The sequence below is a fragment of the Chinchilla lanigera genome, unplaced genomic scaffold (assembly GCF_000276665.1).
Source record: "Chinchilla lanigera isolate Chin_1 unplaced genomic scaffold, ChiLan1.0 scaffold00090, whole genome shotgun sequence".
NCBI classification, from domain to species: Eukaryota; Metazoa; Chordata; class Mammalia; order Rodentia; family Chinchillidae; genus Chinchilla; species Chinchilla lanigera.
In genome coordinates this window covers 4,359,915-4,381,798 of record NW_004955491.1, presented here as the reverse complement: position 1 = coordinate 4,381,798, position 21,884 = coordinate 4,359,915, and the positions used below count along the sequence as shown (strand labels likewise).

Below are 21,884 nucleotides of genomic sequence, written 5' to 3'. Positions count from 1 at the left end.
CCCGCCGTGCTGAGGGCTCGAGCGTCAGGGTCGCGTTGGTCTTGAGAGCAGGCAGGAAAGGGATGTTCCGAGCGTGGACGGGCCAAAAATCCCTGCAGAGTGCACGCTGTTTATTTAGCGTTTTATTGAAATCAAGGACACGGCGTGTTTTTCTAACCTTCCTCCTGAGCATTCTTGCCGGTTGTTAAATGAAGAAGATCGTTAACTTAAAAATAGCCTGTGCAATGTAATGCGCGGGATACGTCCCAGCACACCCTGTGGATGCCCGAGACTGGGGAGAGGGGGGCTGAACTCTAATTTAATGGCTTTGCCTTTTTTTAAAAGAAAGACAGGGCTTCACTGTACAGTCCACACAGCAGTTTTTGTATATGTAATGAAATGAGATAGAAAGTTGTGATACTGGATGTGTTTAGATAGAGCGCTTTACTCCGGGAAATCAGGGTAGATGTCAGGTGGAAAAGCTGGTAGATGTCCGAAGGTTGTGTCTGAAGATTTTGGGCGGCCTGCACAGCTCAGTTTTTTCCTTCTCACCCTTGCCACTATTGGCATTTTGTACCGGCAGGTTTTCTTTGTGGGCAGTGCCCTGTGCGTCGTAGTTAGCAGGATCCTTAGCAGGTACTGCTAGGTGATACTAGCACACGCCCCCATCTCAGTTCCACCAATCAGAACTGACATCAGACTTTGCCGAATGTGCTGTAGGAGACAAAATTGTCCTGATTGAGAACCAGTGACCTAATGCTTCTCACAGACAAAACTGGAAATAAATGAATTCCCTAATAGGTCCATCATGGAACAGATTCATGTTTTTTAAAATGTTATAGCAAACAATAACCCTTGATAATTTCCTACCACTTTGTCTGTAATTTGGTAAGCCCCCCCATTATTATGTTATCTTTCTTTTACTCTTTAAAATAAAAATTTAAAAAAAGTTATGGCAGAAACAACTATTTCACAAAATTTTTTTTTCATAAAATTTAAGTAATGAATTTTCAATTTAAATATAAAGGAATTATAGTTTTAAAAACTCAGTTCTAAACTTCATACCAAGTGTAACAAAAAGATTAACATAAAGTAAAAATAAAAGTTGAAATAAGATGTGCTTTAATAGCTGTAGAGAAGAACACATTGAAGTTAAACTGAGATTAAAGAAAATTCAATAAGATGTGGAATGCAGCGGTAGTATTTTAAATTAAAAATTATATAATTTACATAATTCTAGTTTATGAACCTCAGCAGGTATTAATTTTTCATGTCAACCATAATAAACACAAATAGGGCGAGGGATATAACTCAGCGGCACAGTGCCTGCCTGACAAGTGCAAGGTTCTGAGTTTGATTCCTGATACCAAAAAAAAAAAATAATAACCACAGATATTAAATTGAGTTAAGGGTGTAGCTCACTGGTAGAGCCATTTCCTAGCATGTGCAAGGCCCTGGATTTAATCCCCAGCACCACAAAAAGTAAATAAAACTAAAAATGTTTATCCCTTTTAGTTCTCCTTTTTAGACTTTATGCTACAAAGTACTAATACATTAAAAAAAAAAATCTCAGTGTTGTTTGTAGTTTAGAAAAGGAATTGTAATAAACAATGAATATGTCCATTCAGAAGGGTAGTAATAAACAATGAATATGTCCATTCAGAAGGGTATATTCATGCAGCATAAATGCAGTTTGTCCCAAAATGAGCTTGCCTCTTTCTCTTGATCTGGAAAATGACTGTAACATATTAAGTGAAGGAAGTTACATAGCGATCCCCTCCCCTTTTTAAAGAAAACGTTCCATTCCATGCCTAGGGATATATAGCTTGGAGAGGTATAAAGAAATGTGGAAGGGGTTGTGGTGGGGAGCAGTACAACCCCGTGACTGGACTAGGACAAGGAACAGTTTCCAAGGAAGAGGCTGCCGAATAGACCAAGCACTTGTCCACCACACAAGCCTTTTAAGTTAATGAGAAGGAGCTGGGGTCATTCTGAAGCAGTCACAACTGTATTATGTCTGTGATTTCAGTTACCTCTGACTTTTGAAGACGTTGCCATTTATTTCTCGGAGCAAGAATGGCAGGACCTAGAGATGTGGCAGAAGGAGCTTTACAAAGGTGTCATGAGGACCAACTACGAGACTCTTGTCTCTCTAGGTAAGATGCTGCCATGCTTTTCCGCCTGGGAGCATACCTGGCTCTTTCCCATAAAGTATCTGTGTGTCAGACAGACATTTATTTATTTACGTGTGTGGTACTGGTCCTTGTGCATGCTAGGCAAGCTAGCATGTGGTACTGTTCCCTGTGCATGCTAGCAACATCTCCAGCTCAAGTACCTATATGTATATGTTTAACCTATGAATGGCCCTCCACATAGCTTTCCAGTGGGTTAAAGACTTCAAGAAGCCAAAGGTCAGGCCGGGGATGCAGCTCAAGGGTAGAATACTTTCCTACCATGTTTGAGGCCCCGGGTTCAATCACTGGTCACCACTCCAACCCACCACCCCCAGGAGAAAAGCAGTTAATATTTTTCCCTGAAGTGAGATTTTGGAAGGATTCATTTAAGTACTTAAGAGTAACTGACTCTATGGTTATGATAATAAATGTTTTTTTAGTCTTTTCTTTATTTGATCTTCATTTATTTATTTTTGGTCATGGATCTCAGAGCCTTACACATACTGGATAAGTGCTGTATAACTGAGCTAAGCCCCCCAGTCCTCATATTTCTTATTTATGAAGAAAGTTTTAGAAACTCTTATCTGTTCAGAAACGCATTAAATGAAGTATGAATGGTGAATGGGTCCTGCTTTATTCTTACCTTACACTCAGTCAACTCATAGAGGCAAGTTTTTTTTTTTTTTTTGTCTCTTTTGAGACAGGGTCTCGCTATGCAGTTCAGGCTGCCTTTGAGCTCACTTGGTAGCCCAGGCTGATCTCGAACTCACAGCGATCCTCCTGCTTCAGCCTCCTAAGTGCTGGGATTACAGGTGTGTGCCACCACGCCTGGTGAGGCAACTATTTTTGTTTTAGTTTATAAATTAATTTCCTCTGATCTAAATATAATGGAAACACCTGTTTCTTGGTTCATTGAGTTTAGCTAGCATTAATTACTATGAAAAAATGAGATACTAGATAACTTATCGTTTGTATACCTCTTCTATCTCTGTTTTCACCATACCTCCAGTTTTTGATAGTTTCTTGTGCTTCTATTGGTTTAACAATATATTTTTTTTTTTTTCTGTACCGGGGATCAAACTCAGGACCTTGTGCTTGTCAGGCAGGTGCTTATGCAGCTGAGCTATATCCCCAGCCCCTGGTTTAATAATTTAAAGTAATATATGTAAACTTGTAGCTCATGTTCCATCAACTTTACATCACTCAGCTCTGCCCATGTACAAAGATTAGGTGATAACTTTTCTTATACTCCCTCTTTCCTTACAGCTGAACTACTTCCTTTATACTACAACTGCAAGGTTTATAAAACTTGTATTCTCGGGCTGGGGATTTAGCTCAGCGGCAAAGGTCGTGAGTTCGGTTCCTGGTACCGGAGAAAAACCAAAAAAAAAAAAAAAAAAAAAAAACTTGTATTCTCTGTTTTATTGCCGGAGTTAAGTTTTGCAGACCCTATGTATGGATTGTTTTAAAACATGTAATCTAAAACATTGCATTGTTTTCACTCATACCAAAGAATCAGGTAAAGCCATTGAATTTCTCAGCTGAGCGTGGTGGCACATGCCTGTAATCCCAGCACTCAGGAGGCTGAGGCAGGAGAATCACTGTGAGCTCGAGACTAGCCTGGGCTACAAAGTGAGCTCAAGGCCAGCCTGAACTGCATGGTGAGACCCCATCTCAAAAAGACAAAAAAAAAAAAAAAAATTATATAGGTCCTAGCATTTGGGAGGCTGAGGCAGGAGTATCACTGTGAGTTCAAGGCCAGCTTTGGCTATATAAGTGAGTTCAAGGACAGCCTGCACTACATAGTGAGTCTGTCTCAAAAGAAAATGAAATAAGAAAAAGAAATTTATACAGAAAAATAATAATGTCCCAAGCATTGAGATCCAAGTGGATTCCCCATTTTCGTGCTCAGCAGTTGTTCAAAATCATGCAGCACTTTAATTTGCTCACTGTTGGGCCATGACTTTAGTCGGATTTTTAATTATTTTCCTTATTCCTGCTCTCATCTATAGTTTGATTATCCATCCTCTTAATCATAGTCAGTTACATGGACCGTTACACTTTCTGTCAGTTCTCCTCAAATCAGTCTGTATGTCCAAAGGAATTCCAACCAAAACCTCCGTAGGACTTTCCATGGCCTGTAAGCTGACCTTAAAGGACATGGAAAAAGCTGGACATGGTGGTACACGCCTATAATCCCAGCACTCAGGAGGCTGAGGCAGGAGGATCACTGCAAGTTTGAGGCCAGCCTGGGCTACAAAGTGAGTTCAAGGCCAGCCTGCATTGCATAGTAAAACCCCGCTCAAAAAGACCAATAAAACAAAACAAAAAAAAACATGGAGGAACACAGGACCATGAACCATCAAGAACCCTCTGGCAACAGGAGGGAAGGTGAATATCCTGTCAACTAGCGTGACTTCTGGTATTAGAGGAGATGGGAAGATGTCTGCTAGTACCCGAGTTGTCAGGATATAAAGCACATGCGCCTGTGAGCACGCATAGCTGACTGGATGTGTGGTGATGTTGAAAACACACTTACACTGGAGTGCAGCTGTGCTAGTGAGCAGAAGGACCAGATGGATTGGGACAGGGTCATCCCTTCACACCATATCCAGTGAATAACGCTAAACTCGGTTTCAAAATGGAGACATTTTGGTTTTTTTGTTTTTGTTTTTTTTTCCAGTACTGGGAATTGAACTCATGACCTTGAGCTTGCCAGGCAGGCACTGTGCCGCTAAGCTAAATCCCCAGCCCCAAAATGGAGACATTTTGGACACATAATTTGTTAGAGAATGACGTATGGTTTATACAGAATTCAAAGTCAGGAATAAAATATGTGTATGTATTTAAAAAATAAAGACATTGGGCTGGGGCTGTGCCTTGGTGGTAGTTTAGCGTGCACAAGGTCCTGAACTCACTCTCCAGCACTACAAAAACATAAAAACATGCATGGGAATGGCAAACAGTAAATTCAGGGTGGTGGTTACTGCTGGAGATAGACACCACATTTAGGGGCTTCAGTTGGGCAATATGTCTTGTCCTTAAAAAGCTTGAGGCAAGTTTGTCAACAGTTCCACAGCACCGAGGGTCTTTTTTTTCCTGGTACTGAGAATTGAACTCAGGACCTCACACTTGCCAGGCAGGTGCTGTGCCACTGAACTATATCCCCAGCCCAGCACTGAGCTTTTCTATATTGTTCTCCTTTTCCTTGTATTAGAAATATTTTTAATAAAAATTGTTTTTTAAAATCATTTTGACATAATTTTTGCCTGAGTTAACTTCATTTACAACTGTACACTCCCTGGCTGGGCATGGCGGTGCACGCCTATAATCCCAGCCCTTGGGAGGCAGAGGCAGGAAGATTGCCATGGGTTTGAGGCCAGTCTGAGTACACAGCAAAACCCTGCCTCAAAAATACTTTTAAAAATTCAAATAAGGGGCTGGGGATTTACCTCAGCGGCAAAGCGCCTGCCTGCCAAGTGCAAGGTCGTGAGTTTGATTCCTGGTACCGGAAAAAAAAAAAATCCAAATAAATAAAATTGTACTCCTAAGGCATCACTTAAATGAATATTAAGAATATTGAAAGCCAGATGTGGTGGCACACACTGTAATCTCAGCACTAGGGAGGCTGAGAAAGTAGGATCACTACAAGTTGGAGGCCAACCTGGGCTACATAGTGAGTTCAAGGCCAGCCTGAATGACATAGTGAGATCCTGTCTCAAAGCAAACATAAGTAAATAAAAAGAATGCTGAACCTTTGCCATTTTGCTTTTGGATAATATACAGCATTGCTAGAAGTATAGGGGCTATTGTAAAATAGCACATCCAGTCTAACAGATCCAGATAGACTAGGAAGCACTGTTAGATGGCTCCCCTTTTTCAGAAATCTATTAACTTACTTGTTGACAATTACTGTCCTAGAAATGGGTGTTGAAAAATTCAGAAGCAACTTAATTGAGCTTTAAATATAGTGCCCAAGGAAGCCTAACTGTCCTGTCCGACTTCTCTTTGCAGATGGTACGCTTCCCAAACCAGAACTCATTTCCTGGATTGAACAGGGGATACAGCCCCTCAGGAGCTGGGGAGAATCCCAGCATCCAGGAAACACGGTCCTCTCCTCTGCGGACCTGCATTTTGATCCAGTTATTGAGGAGCAGCTGTTTGGGGGTGAGTTTTAAGAAATGAGGATCTCATATTAAGACATCAAATATCTAGTTTCCCTTCTCTGATCGTGACTTCCTGTTTGGCAGAGCTGAGGCTTCATGTCTCAAAGATGCTAGACAAAGTCAGAGCAAGGTGGATAGGAATGTGGGTTCTGCGGTGTGAGTCTGCATCCCACTTTTCTGGGTGACACCAGGCAGGTAACCTACCTTGTCAGTACTTCAATTCCTGGAGTAGAGAAGGAAGACAAGGAAAGTGCCTACACTGTGGGGTAAACAGACTTCATATGTGCAGTGTGAAAGTGGTTCCACGCCCCCAGGAAACTCAGTGATGGAAGCTGTTCTTGCTCGTGGCTAGGAAGGAACAGAAGCAGAGACTGATTGGCTTCCTTTGTGACTAAAGTGGCTTCTCTCCTACCTGGTGATGAGCATCTATTTGAATATTTATTTATTTATTTACTTATTAAACAAAAGGGTAAATGTTTGTTTGGAGTTAGTTTTCTGGTGGGTGATATTAAGGCCCTTGATGCGGAGTTCAGGAGCTCCTGTGTGGCCGCCTGCTGCTCGGGACTGAGCTGTGACATACATTCAGTCCAGAACCCTCCAGAAGTCTGTACCTGGCAGACTACATTAGCCAAACGTTTGGCACATGGGTCTTCATGTTCACTGGCCTGCTTTCTCCTTCTGCAGTTATGCTGAATATTTTGGGCAGATTGGTATTGTTTGGGCCAAAAACAATTGGGTGATGACTTTCAGTCAGGTTATTTGAATATTTAAACTGTAGCTGTCCTCTTCCGTTTCTTGTCATGATGGCAGAATCTGACACTTTGGGGTTCTTAAAACTCAGTATTAAGTTACTGAAGGAAGAAGTCAACCTGAGTATTATCCTAAGAAATCTTGTCTGTTTAGTTTATAACTGCTGCTTTCTGGAGCATAAAGGATTTTTTTGGCTTTGCTGTTTTTTTACAAAGAAATTATTTCAGTTTTCTTCCATCTACTTTTCCAGCAAGTTTTATTAAAACATTGGTTAGGGCTGGAAATGGGGCTCAGTGGTCAAGCGTATACCTTAGAATTAAAAAAAAAAAATGGTAATGATAGGGGTAGGGAGGACTAGAGCTGAGCCTTGCTGCCTGGTCTTAAGGCCAGAGAAGCACATGGGTGACAAAGAACTAGTATTTAGGCTCTGTTAGGAATGTACCTTGTGACTGTAGGTATGTCTTAAGTAAAACAGGGCAAGTCTGATCTTCTGAAGTCGTAACAGTGGTCAGTACTGTTCCCTGTTTATGCAGGGTAAGCAGCCAAAGCCGAAAGCCATTTGTTCAACAAAGGCTGCACAGTGGGCAAATGGCACTTGAACCCAGGCCATCCGATTCCAGAGCTTACACCAGATCTCTGTGACCTGTATTTTCCTCTTCTGTGCCATAAGATAGGTCTGCTCACATGTCACCAAATTAATTTTGCACATAAAACAGAAGCACCTAGGCAACCCACTTGGGTCCTGTTCTGTCTCTTTTGCAAAGAAACTTTCCTTCCCTCAATAAATATATTCTGCCCTTCACCTCCAAAAAAAAGAAAGAAAGAAAGAGGCACACCACATGCTTGGGGAGTTTGATGGAAGCGGCTGTGCTGTGGTGGAGACCCTTCTGTGGTGACAGTCTTTAGTCGCTTGATAGAAGGCAGACTAACTGAATTTTTGTTTTCAACTTCAGGAAACGTGCAAGCTACGAAATCAAGAGAAACTCAATGTCGTTTCCAGTTAGATCCTCTTCAGAGCCAGTCTTCCTTTGGATCCGAATTTTTAGGAGAAAGGCCTGAGGCAGGCCTCACCCCCATGAGCCCGAAGAGACAGAACACACGGGCCCTGGCTGCAGTGAGCAGTGACACTGCCCAGAGAGAAGGGATCCCAAGTCACAGTGTCCTGGTTCTCCCTGGCTTGCGGGAAGCCCCCTCCTGGAAGAGCGCCCAGCACCCTTGCCCTGCCTGCGGGGAGAGCCTTTGGGAGAAGAAGCACTTAGTAAGGCACCAGAGGAGCCATTCCAAGGGCCTGTCACCTAGGGATAGGACCTGGCAGAAGTTCAACAAGCCAGCCGAGGCGCAGCGGCCGGGGAGGGCCCGGGGGCTCTTCCAGTGCCCAGAGTGTGGGCAGAGCTTCCGCCTGAAGCGGTGTTTGCCGAGACATCCGGGCGCCCACGTGAGGAAGAGCCCATTCCAGTGCCCCCACTGCAAACTGTGCTTCCCTCAGGAGCAGACCCTGCCAGGGCACAAGGAAGAGAAGCCTTCCCGCCGCCGGAAGTGTGGCCAGGGCCCTGCCACACAGCGTGCGCTCCCCGAGCGCGCACAGCCGCACACTGGGGAGCGGCCTTCGCTGTGCACCCGGTGCGGCCGAAGCTTCCGCCAGCAGGCGCAGCTGCAGCGCCACCAGCGGCTGCACGCGGACGAGAAGCCCTTCCAGTGCTCACAGTGCCCGCTGAGCTTCCGCCTGCGGAGCGCGCTAAGCGCCCACGCACGGGGGCACCGCGGGGAGCAGCCCTTCTCCTGCGGCGAGTGTGGCCGCGGCTTTGCGCACCGCTGCAAGCTCCGCGAGCACCTGCGCGTGCACAGTGGAGAGCGGCCCTTTGTGTGCCCGGAGTGTGGCAAGCGCTTCCGCCTGAAGGGCATCCTGACGGCGCACCAGCGCACGCACAGCGCCGAGCGCCCCTTTTCGTGCCCGCAGTGTGCCAAGGGCTTTGCGCGCCAGTCCAAGCTCACCGAGCACCTGCGTGTGCACAGCGGTGAGCGCCCCTTCCGCTGCCCGGACTGTGACCGTGGCTTCCGCCTGAAGGGGCAGCTGCTCAGCCACCAGCGCCTGCACACGGGCGAGAGGCCCTTCCAGTGCCCGGAGTGCGACAAGCGCTACCGCGTGAAGGCAGACATGAAGGCGCACCAGCTGCTGCACCGCGGGGAGATGCCCTTCTCCTGCGCCTGTGGCAAGGGTTTCGCCAAGCAGTCCAAGCTCACCGAGCACGTGCGCACACATACCGGGGAGAAGCCCTTCCAGTGTCCCAGCTGTGATAAGCGCTTCCGCCTGAAGGCGCAGCTGCTCAGCCACCAGGGCCTGCACAGCGGAGAGAGACCCTTCCGCTGCCCTGAGTGTGACAAGAACTTTCGTGAGAGGGGCCACATGCGAAGGCACCAGCGGATCCACAGACCGGAAAGGCCCTTTGCCTGTGGCGACTGTGGGAAGGGTTTCATCTATAAGTCCAAGCTGGCTGAGCACGTCAGGGTGCACACAAAGGCCTGTCCGGCTCCCGGTGAGTCTGATGTTAAGAAAAGGCTTAGCCAGCTGTTCGCCATGATCGAGACTGACTGGAGCTGAGACCGGCAGGACTTCAGAGTCAGGGGTGGAAATGATGTCTGGAATCCAAAGCCTCCATGGCCAGGGGAGACCCACTATAGACAAACTTGAGGAGCAGAGGTCCAGTGGTAAGACTGGAGTACAAATTAGGATTGCAAGAAATCATAACTGCAAGTCTATTGCCTATCCTTTGATAAAAAACAGATTTGTTCCTCCTCCCATCTTGGGGTAGTTTCGACCCGAATGCTAAGCTAGCTCTAAGATGCCAGCTTGAGTTAAATGCCAGCTGAAGGAAACATCCAATACCATTCTCAAAGTTGAAAGGGTAGGGCTGGCTATTAAAAGCCACTTCAACTTTGTTTCTTTTCGGTGGATGATCCTAAACGGTGGGTTAAACCCAGTGAATTTGGTTTCTGGCCTGGCCTGGAATGCCTATGTGTCTGGTTTGGATTCATTTATTTTGAAATGCAGATGAATTCTCTGAATTTCTGTTTATGCAAATGCTGAAGTTTCTCAGCAGGCTCCATAGTACCTTTACATAGATCCCCCTAAGGAAATGTTGATAATTTTAGCAAAATTTGGCTAATCTGGCTTGAAGAAACAAAAAATGAATGTGCCAACAAGTACAGAACCTGAGTCAGGTTCATCAGGAGGTAGAGATTTGGCAGTTTCAGAACAAGGGTGCTACTTGCTGCAAAGAGTGTGAATGAGACTCCCAGGAGTGAATAAGCTGCTGACTAAAGGCTGATTTAAGACAAAGTAACAAAGCTAAGCAGCTTAACCAGGAAGCGTTAGTTTAAAGAAGGGAGTTTCCAAGTAGATGTTAATAAAACAAGTCAGTGCCTTAGTTATTTTCCTGTTACTGGGAAAAAATACATCCACAAATTACAGGAGGAAAGATTTGTTTTAGCTCAGTTTGTAGCCGTTTCAGTCCATGGTTGGCTGGCTCTAAGGTAGGGCAGCATGGCAGAGGGCGTAACAGAGGAGAGACAGTCTGGCAGGATAGGCAGAAAGCAGCCAGTCTTCTTTCCCTTTTTATTCCATCCAGGCAGTAAGCCTATTAGTTGGTGCAACCCACATCAGGGTGAGTCTTCCCTCTTCAGTAAGTCCATTACCCACCCCTGGAACTATGCTAAACCAATCAGTGGACAAATTCAGTATCACCCATGATCTAATTTCAGATTCCCAAGAGGGCTGACCTGGAATCCTGAGGGATGACAGAATGAGATTATCAGTAAACTATAATAGACATTATTCTAAAACAATGTTTAATGAATCATTTTCTCTAGAACACTAGCTTCAGAGATATTCTGTAGCAAAAGAGTTACATGGCTAATTATAATTACACAAAGATCCTAATTACATTGCCTACTGCTGCATTCTTGATATGAAGCAGGCAAAGATTATCGTACATTTGAAGAAAACTTTTTTGGTTTTGCTTGATCTCAGGGCGTTTATACGGAGCTACATTTCCAGCTCTTTTTCATTTTTTATTTTGAGATAAGGTGTCACTAAATTGCCTGGACCGAGCTGAAACTCCTGTCTCAGCCTCTCTAGTAGCTGGATGTGGGATATGCTACTATACCCAGCTTGAAAAAAAACGTACCTGAAAAAACAAGATAGAGGATGGATATATATATTTTTGGACAGATTATATAATTCAGAATAAGAGCAATTTTTTTTTTATTTTGTAGGCTCAGCCATTATTTTATGTATTTGTTTTATTTATTTATTTATTTATTTATTTATTTATTTGGATCAAACCCAGGGGCACTCTATCACTGAACTACATCCCCATCACTTTTTAAAATTTTTATTTTAAGACAGGCTCTTGCTAAGTTGCCCAGCCTGGGCTGATACGTGTGACCCTTCTATCTCACCTGCTTGATTATGTGGGAAGAGAGGCATGTAGTACCACACCTGACATAGGTAAATTATAACAGTGCGTTACACAGGAAATCTGGAGAAGGCACTGTTAAAAAACATGTTTTTTTGCTAGGCATGGTGGTGCACGCCTGTAATCAGCACTTGGAAAAAGTGCTAAGTCAGGAGGATCACTGCAAGTTCGAGGCCAGCCTGAACTACACAATGAGACCCTGTCTCACAAAACAAAACAGAACAAAACATATTTTTATGAAAAGGAAGCACCTAAAAACAAAAGTAAGGACAATTTAAAAATGTAATTGTTAAAATATTAAAGTCTTCATAGTAAAGTTAGTCAAAGAAATGTCCCAGTAAAGACACTCCTAGTTTAAGGACCAAGTTCCATCTTGGGACAGGGCTGTCGAGCCAAATGTGCATGCCGTGTATTCTCCAGGGTGCACTTTCACCTTACTTTCTCTCCTTTTCTTTTGCCCCTTTAACTCAGCCCAAGCAAGCTCTCCAGAGCCAGTTTTTCCCTTACTCTTCACTTTTACTTCTTCAAATAAACTTTGCTACCATTAATAATAATTTAAAAAAGAATGTGGCCAGTAAGTGAGGAATCACGTGCAGGGTGTGCATCCCATTTTTCAGAATAAAGAAGCGGTCAGAGAGAACTTCAACTTGATGACTTTGCTTTCCTTTGCTTAACTCTTATACAGGCTACTGTAAAGTATAACAACATAAAACTCAGTATTGTACCATACAGCACAACCAGCAAGTATCACTAGATAAATAAGGTGTACCATACCAGGTGGAAGCACTGAGGCTCTTATCAGCAAGGTGTACAGAACTGTACACAAAAAGATAGGGTGTAAGTACAAGTGGTGGGCTGAAAATCAGGACGGCGCACCTCTGTCGTCGATCCCACAGTCACTCGGGTGCATCTCTGTATTAGACATCATATTCTCCAAATAGTTCCACGAAGATGAATAGTTGTCTTAAGAACACCTGCTCTTCAGTACCCTATAAAATAAAATACAGTAGTCATTAACATCATCACATCAGCTCGGTTCAGGGAATATTGATCCCTCATGTCAGAAAAGGCAGGGATGAAAATGACTCAGAAAATCCAGCATATTTTATGATGTGGCAGTGACAGAGAAAGTGCTCGTCAATAATCGTGACTGCAAAACAGATTCAAGCCAGATAGCGTTTTTCTCAAATCAATAAGTCACCTATTGCTGTATTTCCTCATGTGCCCTTTGCCAGCATCAAAGCAGCCTTCATGCATTCTTCAAGGTTATGTTGATCACAAAGTTGGTGTTCCGGAAGCTGTTCTGAATGTGTTGTGGCTCCTTAAGGTGCAGCAGCAAGCAGAAACACAACACCTACGATTTGGAGGCAGATTTATTTATATGAGTGCGCACTGATAGGGCTCACTCCCAAAATATCAGGCCCTGATCTCTGGTGGTCTAGGGCTTATGTGAGATAAGCCAGCAGGAAGCACAGAGGCAGAATGGCTTGTCAGCTGGGGACTGGTTTATACAATGTGCATCACAGTGACCAGCTGTTTCTAATACAGGAGCAACCGGATCTGGAACAGGAACTACTACCTGGGCAGCTGAGAACCAGTATACTGGCTGGGGTGGGAGCATTATCTATTACAGAAAGAGCTTCTGTGGTCATGGGAAGGGATCAGTGAAACTAAAATACTACTAATAAGATATCGCAGAACTGTGAACATGTTTGACTCTGTAAAACTCATTGGAATTGCCAAATCTCCTTGACAGTAAAACTGGCCTTAAGGGAGCCATTGCTTTGTCTGCCTCTGCAGTAAATACCTTCGAGGACAGAAAAACATACAAAGTATGTAGTAAAGGAACTTGTTAGCCACTGTGAGACAAAAATTAAGCTCATAAAACAATCACGGAGCTAAGAATAACACTGTTAATTAATAGTTTACCTTTTCCCTGTGGTTCGGAAGTGAACATAGAACCCTTGAGAAAATACGAGCATCCATATGATGTATTTCTACATGTCAGGTTTCAAAGGTGACCACTTTTTTATTTCTTCGCCACAAGGTCTCACTATGTAGGCTCTGCTGACCTTGAAGTCACTTTGTAACCCAGGCTGCCTCCCATGCCTGTCTGGTAACGTCACTCCTGAAGAGTTTGTTTCTCTCTGAGAATTGATTTAACTCCACACAAATCCGTTTTATTATCACCTGAGGAGCTGTTGGAAGCAAACACTCCTTAGAAATGAGCTCAACACGAAGAGTGCACCGATGAACCCTTCTGGCCCTTCCACACAGCTGCTGTGCCTGGATCCCGTGTGAGCAACAGGCCTCCTAAGACGGTGCTCTAACTCACTCCCTGCTGCATCAAAACAGGCAAACCACCTCTGTGAGGTGGGTTGATTGCTTCAGAATCCAAAAAATGTCAGGAAGCTTATTTTTCCCCAGTATGAGACACTATAGAAATTAGATACTTGGAAGACATTTGTCTTTTCATAAATGTTGTGTTTATTTCTGTAACATGCTTAGCACATGGGCTTCCAGTGCAGTAGGTGGCAGGGACCCCTCATTTAATGACCAGCTTCTGTTTTGCAACCAATTCATTAAACAGATCTGGTTGCTACATGAGGAATGTTATGTAACATGTACATTACAATATTCAGGACAAATAAATGGTCAACGGGAACTCCAACTTGATGGCTTTGCTTTTTTTGGCATAACTCATACATATGATACTGTAATGTATAAAAAAACTACAGTGCAGGACAGTCAGCAAAGACTACAGTACTGTATAAATAAGGTGTGCCATATAAAAGACACATGAAAGACACATTGAGACATAGAGAACTGCAAAAAATAAAATCAAATAAATGTGGGTCATACATCTGAACAGTGCACCTCCGCTACAAGTGTGAACGGCCATTTCCCAGGTGGTGGTTAAATGAGGAACCTCTGTGGAACAGAAGATCCCACAGGTAGACAAGAAGAAAGTAAATAAAAGATGCATTGTGCAAATTTTAGGGGTTTGCCTCTTTGAAGCCAAGATTTTGATCTTTTTCCTTCAGTTTTGAAGATTATACATTTCTTAATTATGTGTTATAAGTTGGAGATGAGTGGATGAAAGGAATCAAGTAAATAAAATGGAAGAAGTGCACATAAAAACCAGATGTGATTATGTATTTATATAAGACTATGGTTACCAGACAATTTGAAATTTTAAAAAGTAATAGAGTACTTAAAATCCAGTATTCCAAAAGTGACCTGCATAAAGTCCTTTTAATTCTTTTCAGAATTTATAGAATATGTAATTTATGTAAATCATGTATATATATGTGTGTGTATAACTGTGCAGGACAATTTATAATTCAAAATTTCTTTAGAATAATAAGCAGTAGAATTGTTTTTATTCCAAGCTGTAATGTTACATTGAAGAAAACATAACCCCAATTATTGGGTTATTGTGGTACATTCCTGTGATCCCAGCAGTGAGGAGGCTGAGGCAGGAAGGTTGCCACAAATTGGAGGCCAGCATGGGCTACATAGCTACATAAAGAGTTTAAGCACAGCCTGAACTACAGAGGGAGACCCAGTCTCAACAAGAATCTTGGCATGGTGGTGCACTCCTGTAATCCCAGTACTCTGGAGGCTGAGGCAGAAGGATTGCCATGAGTTCAAGATCAACCTAAACTGTGTAGGGAGATTCTATCTCAAAAAAACTGAAAAATAAATATCTCATCCACACATTTATACTTAGTTGGTAACAGACCTGAGATTCTACAGGTCTAATGTGAAGACGGGTTCTTCCACTGCACCTAGTTAGAAATAAAGGAAACGCATTTCTATGGTCTTGCAATCAGCCAGTCAACTCAGTTATCTAAATCACTTAGTTGTGGGGCTGGGGATTTAGCTCAGCGGCAAAAGCGCCTGCCTGGCAAGCGCAAGGTCGTGAGTTCGCGTTCCCGTGTACCGGAGAAAAAACAAAAAACAAAAAACAAAACAAAAAAAAAAAATCACTTAGTTGTGTACGGAAGGGCTTGAGTGTGGAATGCCAAGGGGCTGGTAAGCCTCAGGAAATCTTAGAGGAGATCCACTCCTTCTAGCCTTTGGCATTCATCCATCCCATTTGAAAGATCTACCAGAATTGTTTAATAAGATCCCTGCCACAGGAGGATTGTTAGTTTGAGGCCAGCTTGGGCAACTTAGCGAGACCCTGTCTCAAATAAAAATAAGGGCTGACGATGTAACTCAGTCTGAAAGGCCTGGATTCAATCTCCAATGCCACTAAATAAATACTAAAAAAAAAAAAAAAATCCCTGCAGCCAAGCGTGATGGCGCACGCTTGTAATCCCAGCACTTGGTAGGCTGAGGCAGGAGGATTGTTGCCAGTTCGAGGCCAGCCTGGGCTACAAAATGAGCTCAAGGCCAGCCTGAACTGCATAGCGAGACCCTGCCTCAAAAAAGACAAAAGGGGCCGGGGATATAGCTCAGCGGTACAAGCTCGTCCCAAGAATGCGCAAGGTCCAGAGTTCGATGCCCGGTGCCAAAAAAAAAAATAAAAAAGACAAAAATAAGTAAGAAATAAATAAAAATTTTAAAATCCCAGCAATAGACTGTTCTTTAAATTGCCAAGTCTTTTAAGAGAAATCTTTGCATTTGTGGCTCGGAGCCCTCTTGGGGACAGTGGAACTTCTGGTGCATATTTGAGAATCGTAGAACTGGGGATATAGCTCAGTGGCATAAGTGCTTGTCTGGCAAGCACAAGGTCCTAAGTTCGATTCCCGGTACCAAAAAACCCCCCAAAACAAAGCGAATCTTAACATCTAAGATAACAGAATCCAAGACAGCAGTTATAAATGTAAGTCTGGGGTGAAATAGCGGAGAAACATTATGCGTTGTGTCAAAGGGGGAAAGGAGTCCAAGGAAAGGGCCACCAGTCAGAAACTAGGGTTACGGCCAAGAAAGACACTGAAATAGTCAAGTTGAACACTGGCGTGCCCTGTGATGGTTATGAAACTTCTGGGGCTCGCACTGCCTCCAGCATTGATGAAGGAGTTGCTTAAGTCATCATCTATTGCATGCTGAGCTTTATTGCCAGCCCTTCCCTGCTCCTCGTAGGGGAAAGTGCAGGATCCCCTCTTTCCTAAAACGTTGAAGAACACTGCTGTGAGTAGGTGAGTGACGAGCGGCCGAGAGAGTAGCGGACAGGCTGCACAACGACACAATTTCATTTTAAAGAGGACTGGGGGTCAGCAAAAGTTGAGGGGAAAAAGTCGTCACATACGGTCCCATTCCCTAATTTACGTTCTGATCAAGTAGAGATCCGATCTTGTGTAACCCCAAAAGAGGAAGAGGCCAGAGTGTGTGGAGTCTGGCGTCTGGAGCTGTTTCAGCGTCCGGATGCTGGGAAGACCCTGAGCTGGTCCCAGTACTTCCAGGGCGGCGGGGAGCTGCAGGAGTCTCCTGGCTCTTCTTGTTTGCAGGGGGCGCTGTGGGCCCGGGGCCTGAGCGTCGTCTGCGCGCGGAGGAGACGTTCCCAGGATGCCTTACGAGGGCCGGAGGGGGCGGGGTCCCGGGAAGGAGGTGGGGCCAGGGCTCAGAGCCCGCCCAAGGCGTTGCGGGATCTCATCTGCGCGCCCGGGCTCTGGGGCAGTGGCGGGAGGGCGCAGGCGGAGGGGACGGTCCCCGTGTCGGGAGGACCAGGCCCAGGGGGCTGCTTGCACGGCGCGGGAAAAGCTGAGCCGACCGTGCCGCTCAGCCCCCCGCGCGTGTGCGCCCAGGGACCCCAGGACACTCGGCGGAGCGGTCCGCCGGGGCGCCTCGGAGAGGTAGGACCAGGGGGACAGAAAACTTGGCGAGAAAAGGGATGGATCCCCAGAGAGGGCACAGGAACGCACTTTACTAAATTGCAGGGATAGTGATCATTTTAGTGACTGATCTTTAGAAAAGGATGATTGCAACTCTAAATTTCGTGCCTTCCACCCCAGGAGTGACAGTAAGGCAGTGTCCTTCCGCCTGAATGTAAACCGTGTTTCTCAAGAAATATGGCAATTAATTCATTGCCCTTTTCAAGACCGGGGTGGGAGAGAGAGGCGAGAGGAGAGAGGGGTCGAAGAGCCCTGGAGGTCCTAATCCGTTCTGTGAAGCGTAAAGTGAGTGTCAGAGCCTGGCGTCCCTTTCTGCAGGTCCCGTGACTCGTGATTGAGAGGGGGGCCTGGCTGCTTGACTTCCAGTTCCCTTTCCTTCTCTTCGTCGGAATACAGTGTGCCTTCCCTCCTCTGACAAGTACTGGGTATTTATATTTACAGCGGCGCCTCTCTGGGGTTTTGACCGCCTGATCAAGCTTGTGTCTCACATTTTTTCAACCTGTTAGGAAGCTAAAGGGAACTTCCCTAGAAATTCCATTTGTAACTTCTAGGGAAAGAGATGCTTTGATTTTCTGGTGCAGAGTTTTGAAAAGGATCGTTGGCGGTCTGTCATTTCTCTCTGACAATGATCATGTCTTTATGCAGCCAGTTGTCAATTTCCAGGTTAAATTTCATTTTAGTGGACCAAAACGATACCAAATGTAGAAGTCTGTGCCGGTGTGACTTTCTGACACTGTGTCGGCTTTCTGTCACTATGACAAAATACCTGGGAAAAACAGCTTTAAAGAGGAAAGGTTTGTTTCGGTTCCTGGTTTCAGAGGTTTCTGTCCATGGTCAGCGGCTCCATTGCACTGGGGCCCTGGGTGAGGCAGCGACCTCATGGTGGAACCGGTGGTGGAGAAAAGCTGCTGGCCTCATGGCAGCCGGAAGCAGAGAGGATGAGAGAAACAGAGACCCTGTGCTAGCAGCTTCCTCCTCCTCCTGCTTTTCTGTCTGGGTCTCCGCTCTGCTGGATGGTGCCACCCACACTTAGGTCAGGGCCGGCAGTTTGCTGTGCTACATGCGGGTCATCTCTGGAAGCACCTCACAGACGTACTCAGAGGATGTTGAACAATTTTCTAGGTGTTTCTCAACCCAGTCAGGCTGATGGTCAAGATTTTACAATATCTCAGAGAAAACTGAAGATGACATACATGTTTATCACACAGTATAAACACAGATCACATGTGCTTTATACAACCATGCCCTAAGGTTGGTGCTTAACACAACTACATATATCCTATGGTAAGTGCTCTAATGTTCACTGAATCGATTCTAAAGTATGATGATAGAGTCTGGGTTTAGTACCTTTAGCTCGGCACAGAAGGGAGTTAAGGAATGTAGCGGGCATCCTCCAGTAGCTGCTGACCAGCTAGAGCTGTAAGCATGGGCCTGGTCTGTAATCATAAATCAAGGTGAGCCCCTTAGGAGAGAGAGCTAAGTTCCCTTAGAAGATAAAATAAGAGCATTGGAAAATAAGTGATTATGATGTAGAATATAAAACTACATGTAAGCCAGGTTGGTGACACATGCTTGTAATCCCAGCTCTTGGGAGGCTGAGCCCCCCCCCCAAAAGAAAACTACATGTAGATTGTTATCTCTGGTATTTTTTTTGTTTTCTGTTAGCTTGGTGTCGGTTGAGATTCTATATTTTGCTCAAGTTGACCTCCAACTCTTAGACTCAAATGATCCTCCTGTCTAAGCCTCCCAAGTAGCTGGGACTACAGACTTGAACCACCATTCAGAAATGAATTCACTCTTCCTCGTTCATCTGAAAGGGGCAGGTATCAATCAGAATCATGGGAAGGCAGAACGATCCCTGAGTTCTCCAGCACATACTATTCACCATTTCATCCTTTTTTTGGTTTTGTTTTTTGAGACAGCGTCTCACTGTAGTTCAGGCTGGCCTTGAACTCGCTATGGAGTTCAGGCTGCCCTTGAACACAGTGATAATCCTCCTGCCTCAGTCTCCTGCATGCTAAGGTTACAGGTGTGCATCACTACGCCCGGCTCATGCATGTAGTCTAATTCCTAGATAGGACTGAGCACGTCTCATATATGCAGACGATGCAGGTTGTGCAGCTCTCTGATCCTCATTTAGTTTTCCAATTATGTAAGCCCAGCGTGTGATGACGGATGTGAGTGCCAGGGTTGTTGCACATCTGCCCGGACATGATCGAGATGGAGAAGACTGATTCCCCATAGGCCTCCTCTCTAGGGACCATGATGCTCAAGTAGAGGAAAACACAAGTTCAAATAGACTTATAAACCTGGCCTAATAGTGCTAAATGGCTACCCTGCGGGACAAGACAGGGCAAAGTTCATTTATATGAATGAATCTCCAAACCAGGGTCCAGTGCTGGGACTTAATGTCAACCTTTCTATGTTACAAGCAGTCATGGAGATTTTTGGAGATGATCGTGGAAGTGCTGTTTCACTCTGCTCTGACCCTAGTCCTAGTAGGCTTCTGGCCTTACTTTCCCAAAACCAGATTCGATGAGATTGGGACACGAAGACCAATGAACTTCCCAATGTGCTAATTTCATGTTTGGCTGATGAGTGAATTTTTGTCACCACTCTCTAAACTCCATGTAAAACCTTAATTTCACAAGTATGTGTGTGCACAGGTACATTGTACTTTGACAGGTGTCCTCCCTTACCTGTATCAACAAAGGGCCTTAGTGAACTTGGTTGTATTTGTCGCACATCTTGGCAAACAGGGCTTTTTTTTTTTGTCTTTTTGAGACAGGGTCTGGCTATGCAGTTCAGGCTGGCCTTGAGCTCACTTTGCAGCCCAGGTTGGTCTCGAACTTGCAATGATCCTCCTGCCTCAGCGTCCTGAGTGCAGGGATTACAGGCGTGCGCCACCACACCTGGCAAACAGGGCTTTCATTCCTGTTTACTATAAATTCATAGGAAACTACCAAGAAAGACAAAAATTCCAGCTCAGTCTTTTTGAAGTTATTTAAAATGCTGTTGAACTATTTGATGGTCTATATTCATGGGACTGCACCAAATCACTTCATGTATACTCAGGAATTAAAGCTAGTTGCAAAATGATCTCTCTGCCCTACAAGATTACTGTTTAGATTGATAAGATTTCAATGAAGATGTATTAAAGTTCCTTAATTGCTAATGTGTGAGTTTTCCGCTTTCTTTTTTTCTCAATCTGCAGTTACAGGAAAACAACTGCACTCAAGTTGTATTTGTTTATTGATTTCCCTATTTGTTTTCAGTAACTTGGCAGACATGCTGATCTCCAGGTGTTTGCAGTCTCAAGCCCTAATACCGCACGCAGGCTTCTTTTCTGACATAAAAACCTAGTTTTCCTCTCCTTAACTGTCAATAGGAAGAGCCTCAAGATTATGTCTAGATCTATGTAAACCACTAGATTGTCTATCTTTTTCCTGCAGAAAACTACAGAAGGAATAAATAGTACGAGGCAAGGGTTAGATAAGAATCTGACCACTGACTCAGGCAAAATTGTGCACCCCCAGTTCCTGATTTACTTTACAGCACACTCACCCAGCTCCACCCCCCAGCCCAATACCCAGGAAAGGACTACAAACTTTTTTCAGTACTGGGTACTGAACCAGAGTCATCGCAGCAAGGGGCATCCCCAGCCCTTTTTGTTTCTTGTTTAGAGACAAGGTCTCACTAAATTGCCCAGGCTGAGCTCAGATTTACAATCCTCCTGTCTCAGCCTCCCGGAGTGCTGTAATTACAGGCATTCTCCACCATGGCCGGCTAGAGATAGAAATTCTTATCTGCTCAAGCCACAAAAAGAAACCAAGAAGCTCACAAACATGAAATACTGCCTCGTGTTCCCTCTAGCCTCCCCCGAATCCCGTGGGCTGCTCGTACACCCACTAAGGACACGTGTTCCTTCTGCCAAGCTCCGCCCGGAAAACGGAGCTCACAACCCCGCCTTCCCTGAGCCCCTCCCACCCCAGCTCCACCAATCGCGTCCCGAAGTGGGCCGGGTCCCGCCCCCCAAAGGGGCCGACCGGGCCGCCTTTGTTCTAGCCCGCTCCCTTTCTCAGCCTGTGCGCTCGGCGCAAACCGAGTGGCACTCGCTGATTGGTGGTTGCGGCGCAGCCAATCAGAAGGGGGCACCTCACGTTAGGGCTCGGAGTTTTAAACGCGCGGCGCAGGGGCGTTCGCAGGGCCTGAGCGGCGGGGTGGGCTCGCAGAAGAGCGAGGGGCGGTGGCGGCTCGAGCGCCCGGCGTCGCGCGCCGATTGGTTGGTCCGCAGCTTCCTCCGCCCCCAACCAATCGCTGGGCGGGACTTCCTGGGGGGCTCGCTGCGCCCGCGTCGCTCCGGCGCTTCGGGAGTGCGAGGAGGTCGCGCCCCGCGCAGTCGCCATGAGGCTCCCTAACGCCTGCCTGCTGCTGCTGCTCCTGGCGCTGGCGCAGCTGCTGGCCCCGGCGAGCGCCGGCGGGGCGGACGAAGGTGAG

At 45.3% G+C, this 21,884-nt stretch overlaps 2 protein-coding genes across 2 annotated transcripts in view; both read left to right on the top strand.

Annotated features, from left to right (window-relative positions):
* The window catches only part of Znf786 (zinc finger protein 786), a gene marked incomplete in the record, with an annotated part of 10,747 nt that extends 1,053 nt beyond the window's left edge, over positions 1–9,694 (top strand). Inside the window, 3 exon segments of the mRNA XM_013504588.1 lie at positions 2,009–2,135; positions 6,168–6,320; positions 8,023–9,694. Coding sequence (XP_013360042.1) covers positions 2,009–2,135; positions 6,168–6,320; positions 8,023–9,668 — 1,926 coding nt within the window.
* Positions 9,695–21,593: 11,899 nt separating this feature from the next.
* Positions 21,594–21,884, top strand: part of Pdia4 (protein disulfide isomerase family A, member 4) — a 15,332-nt gene continuing 15,041 nt past the window's right edge. The window contains exon 1 of the mRNA XM_005404741.2: positions 21,594–21,879. Coding sequence (XP_005404798.1) covers positions 21,792–21,879 — 88 coding nt within the window. The 5' untranslated portion in view covers positions 21,594–21,791. The remainder of the gene's footprint in view (positions 21,880–21,884) is intronic.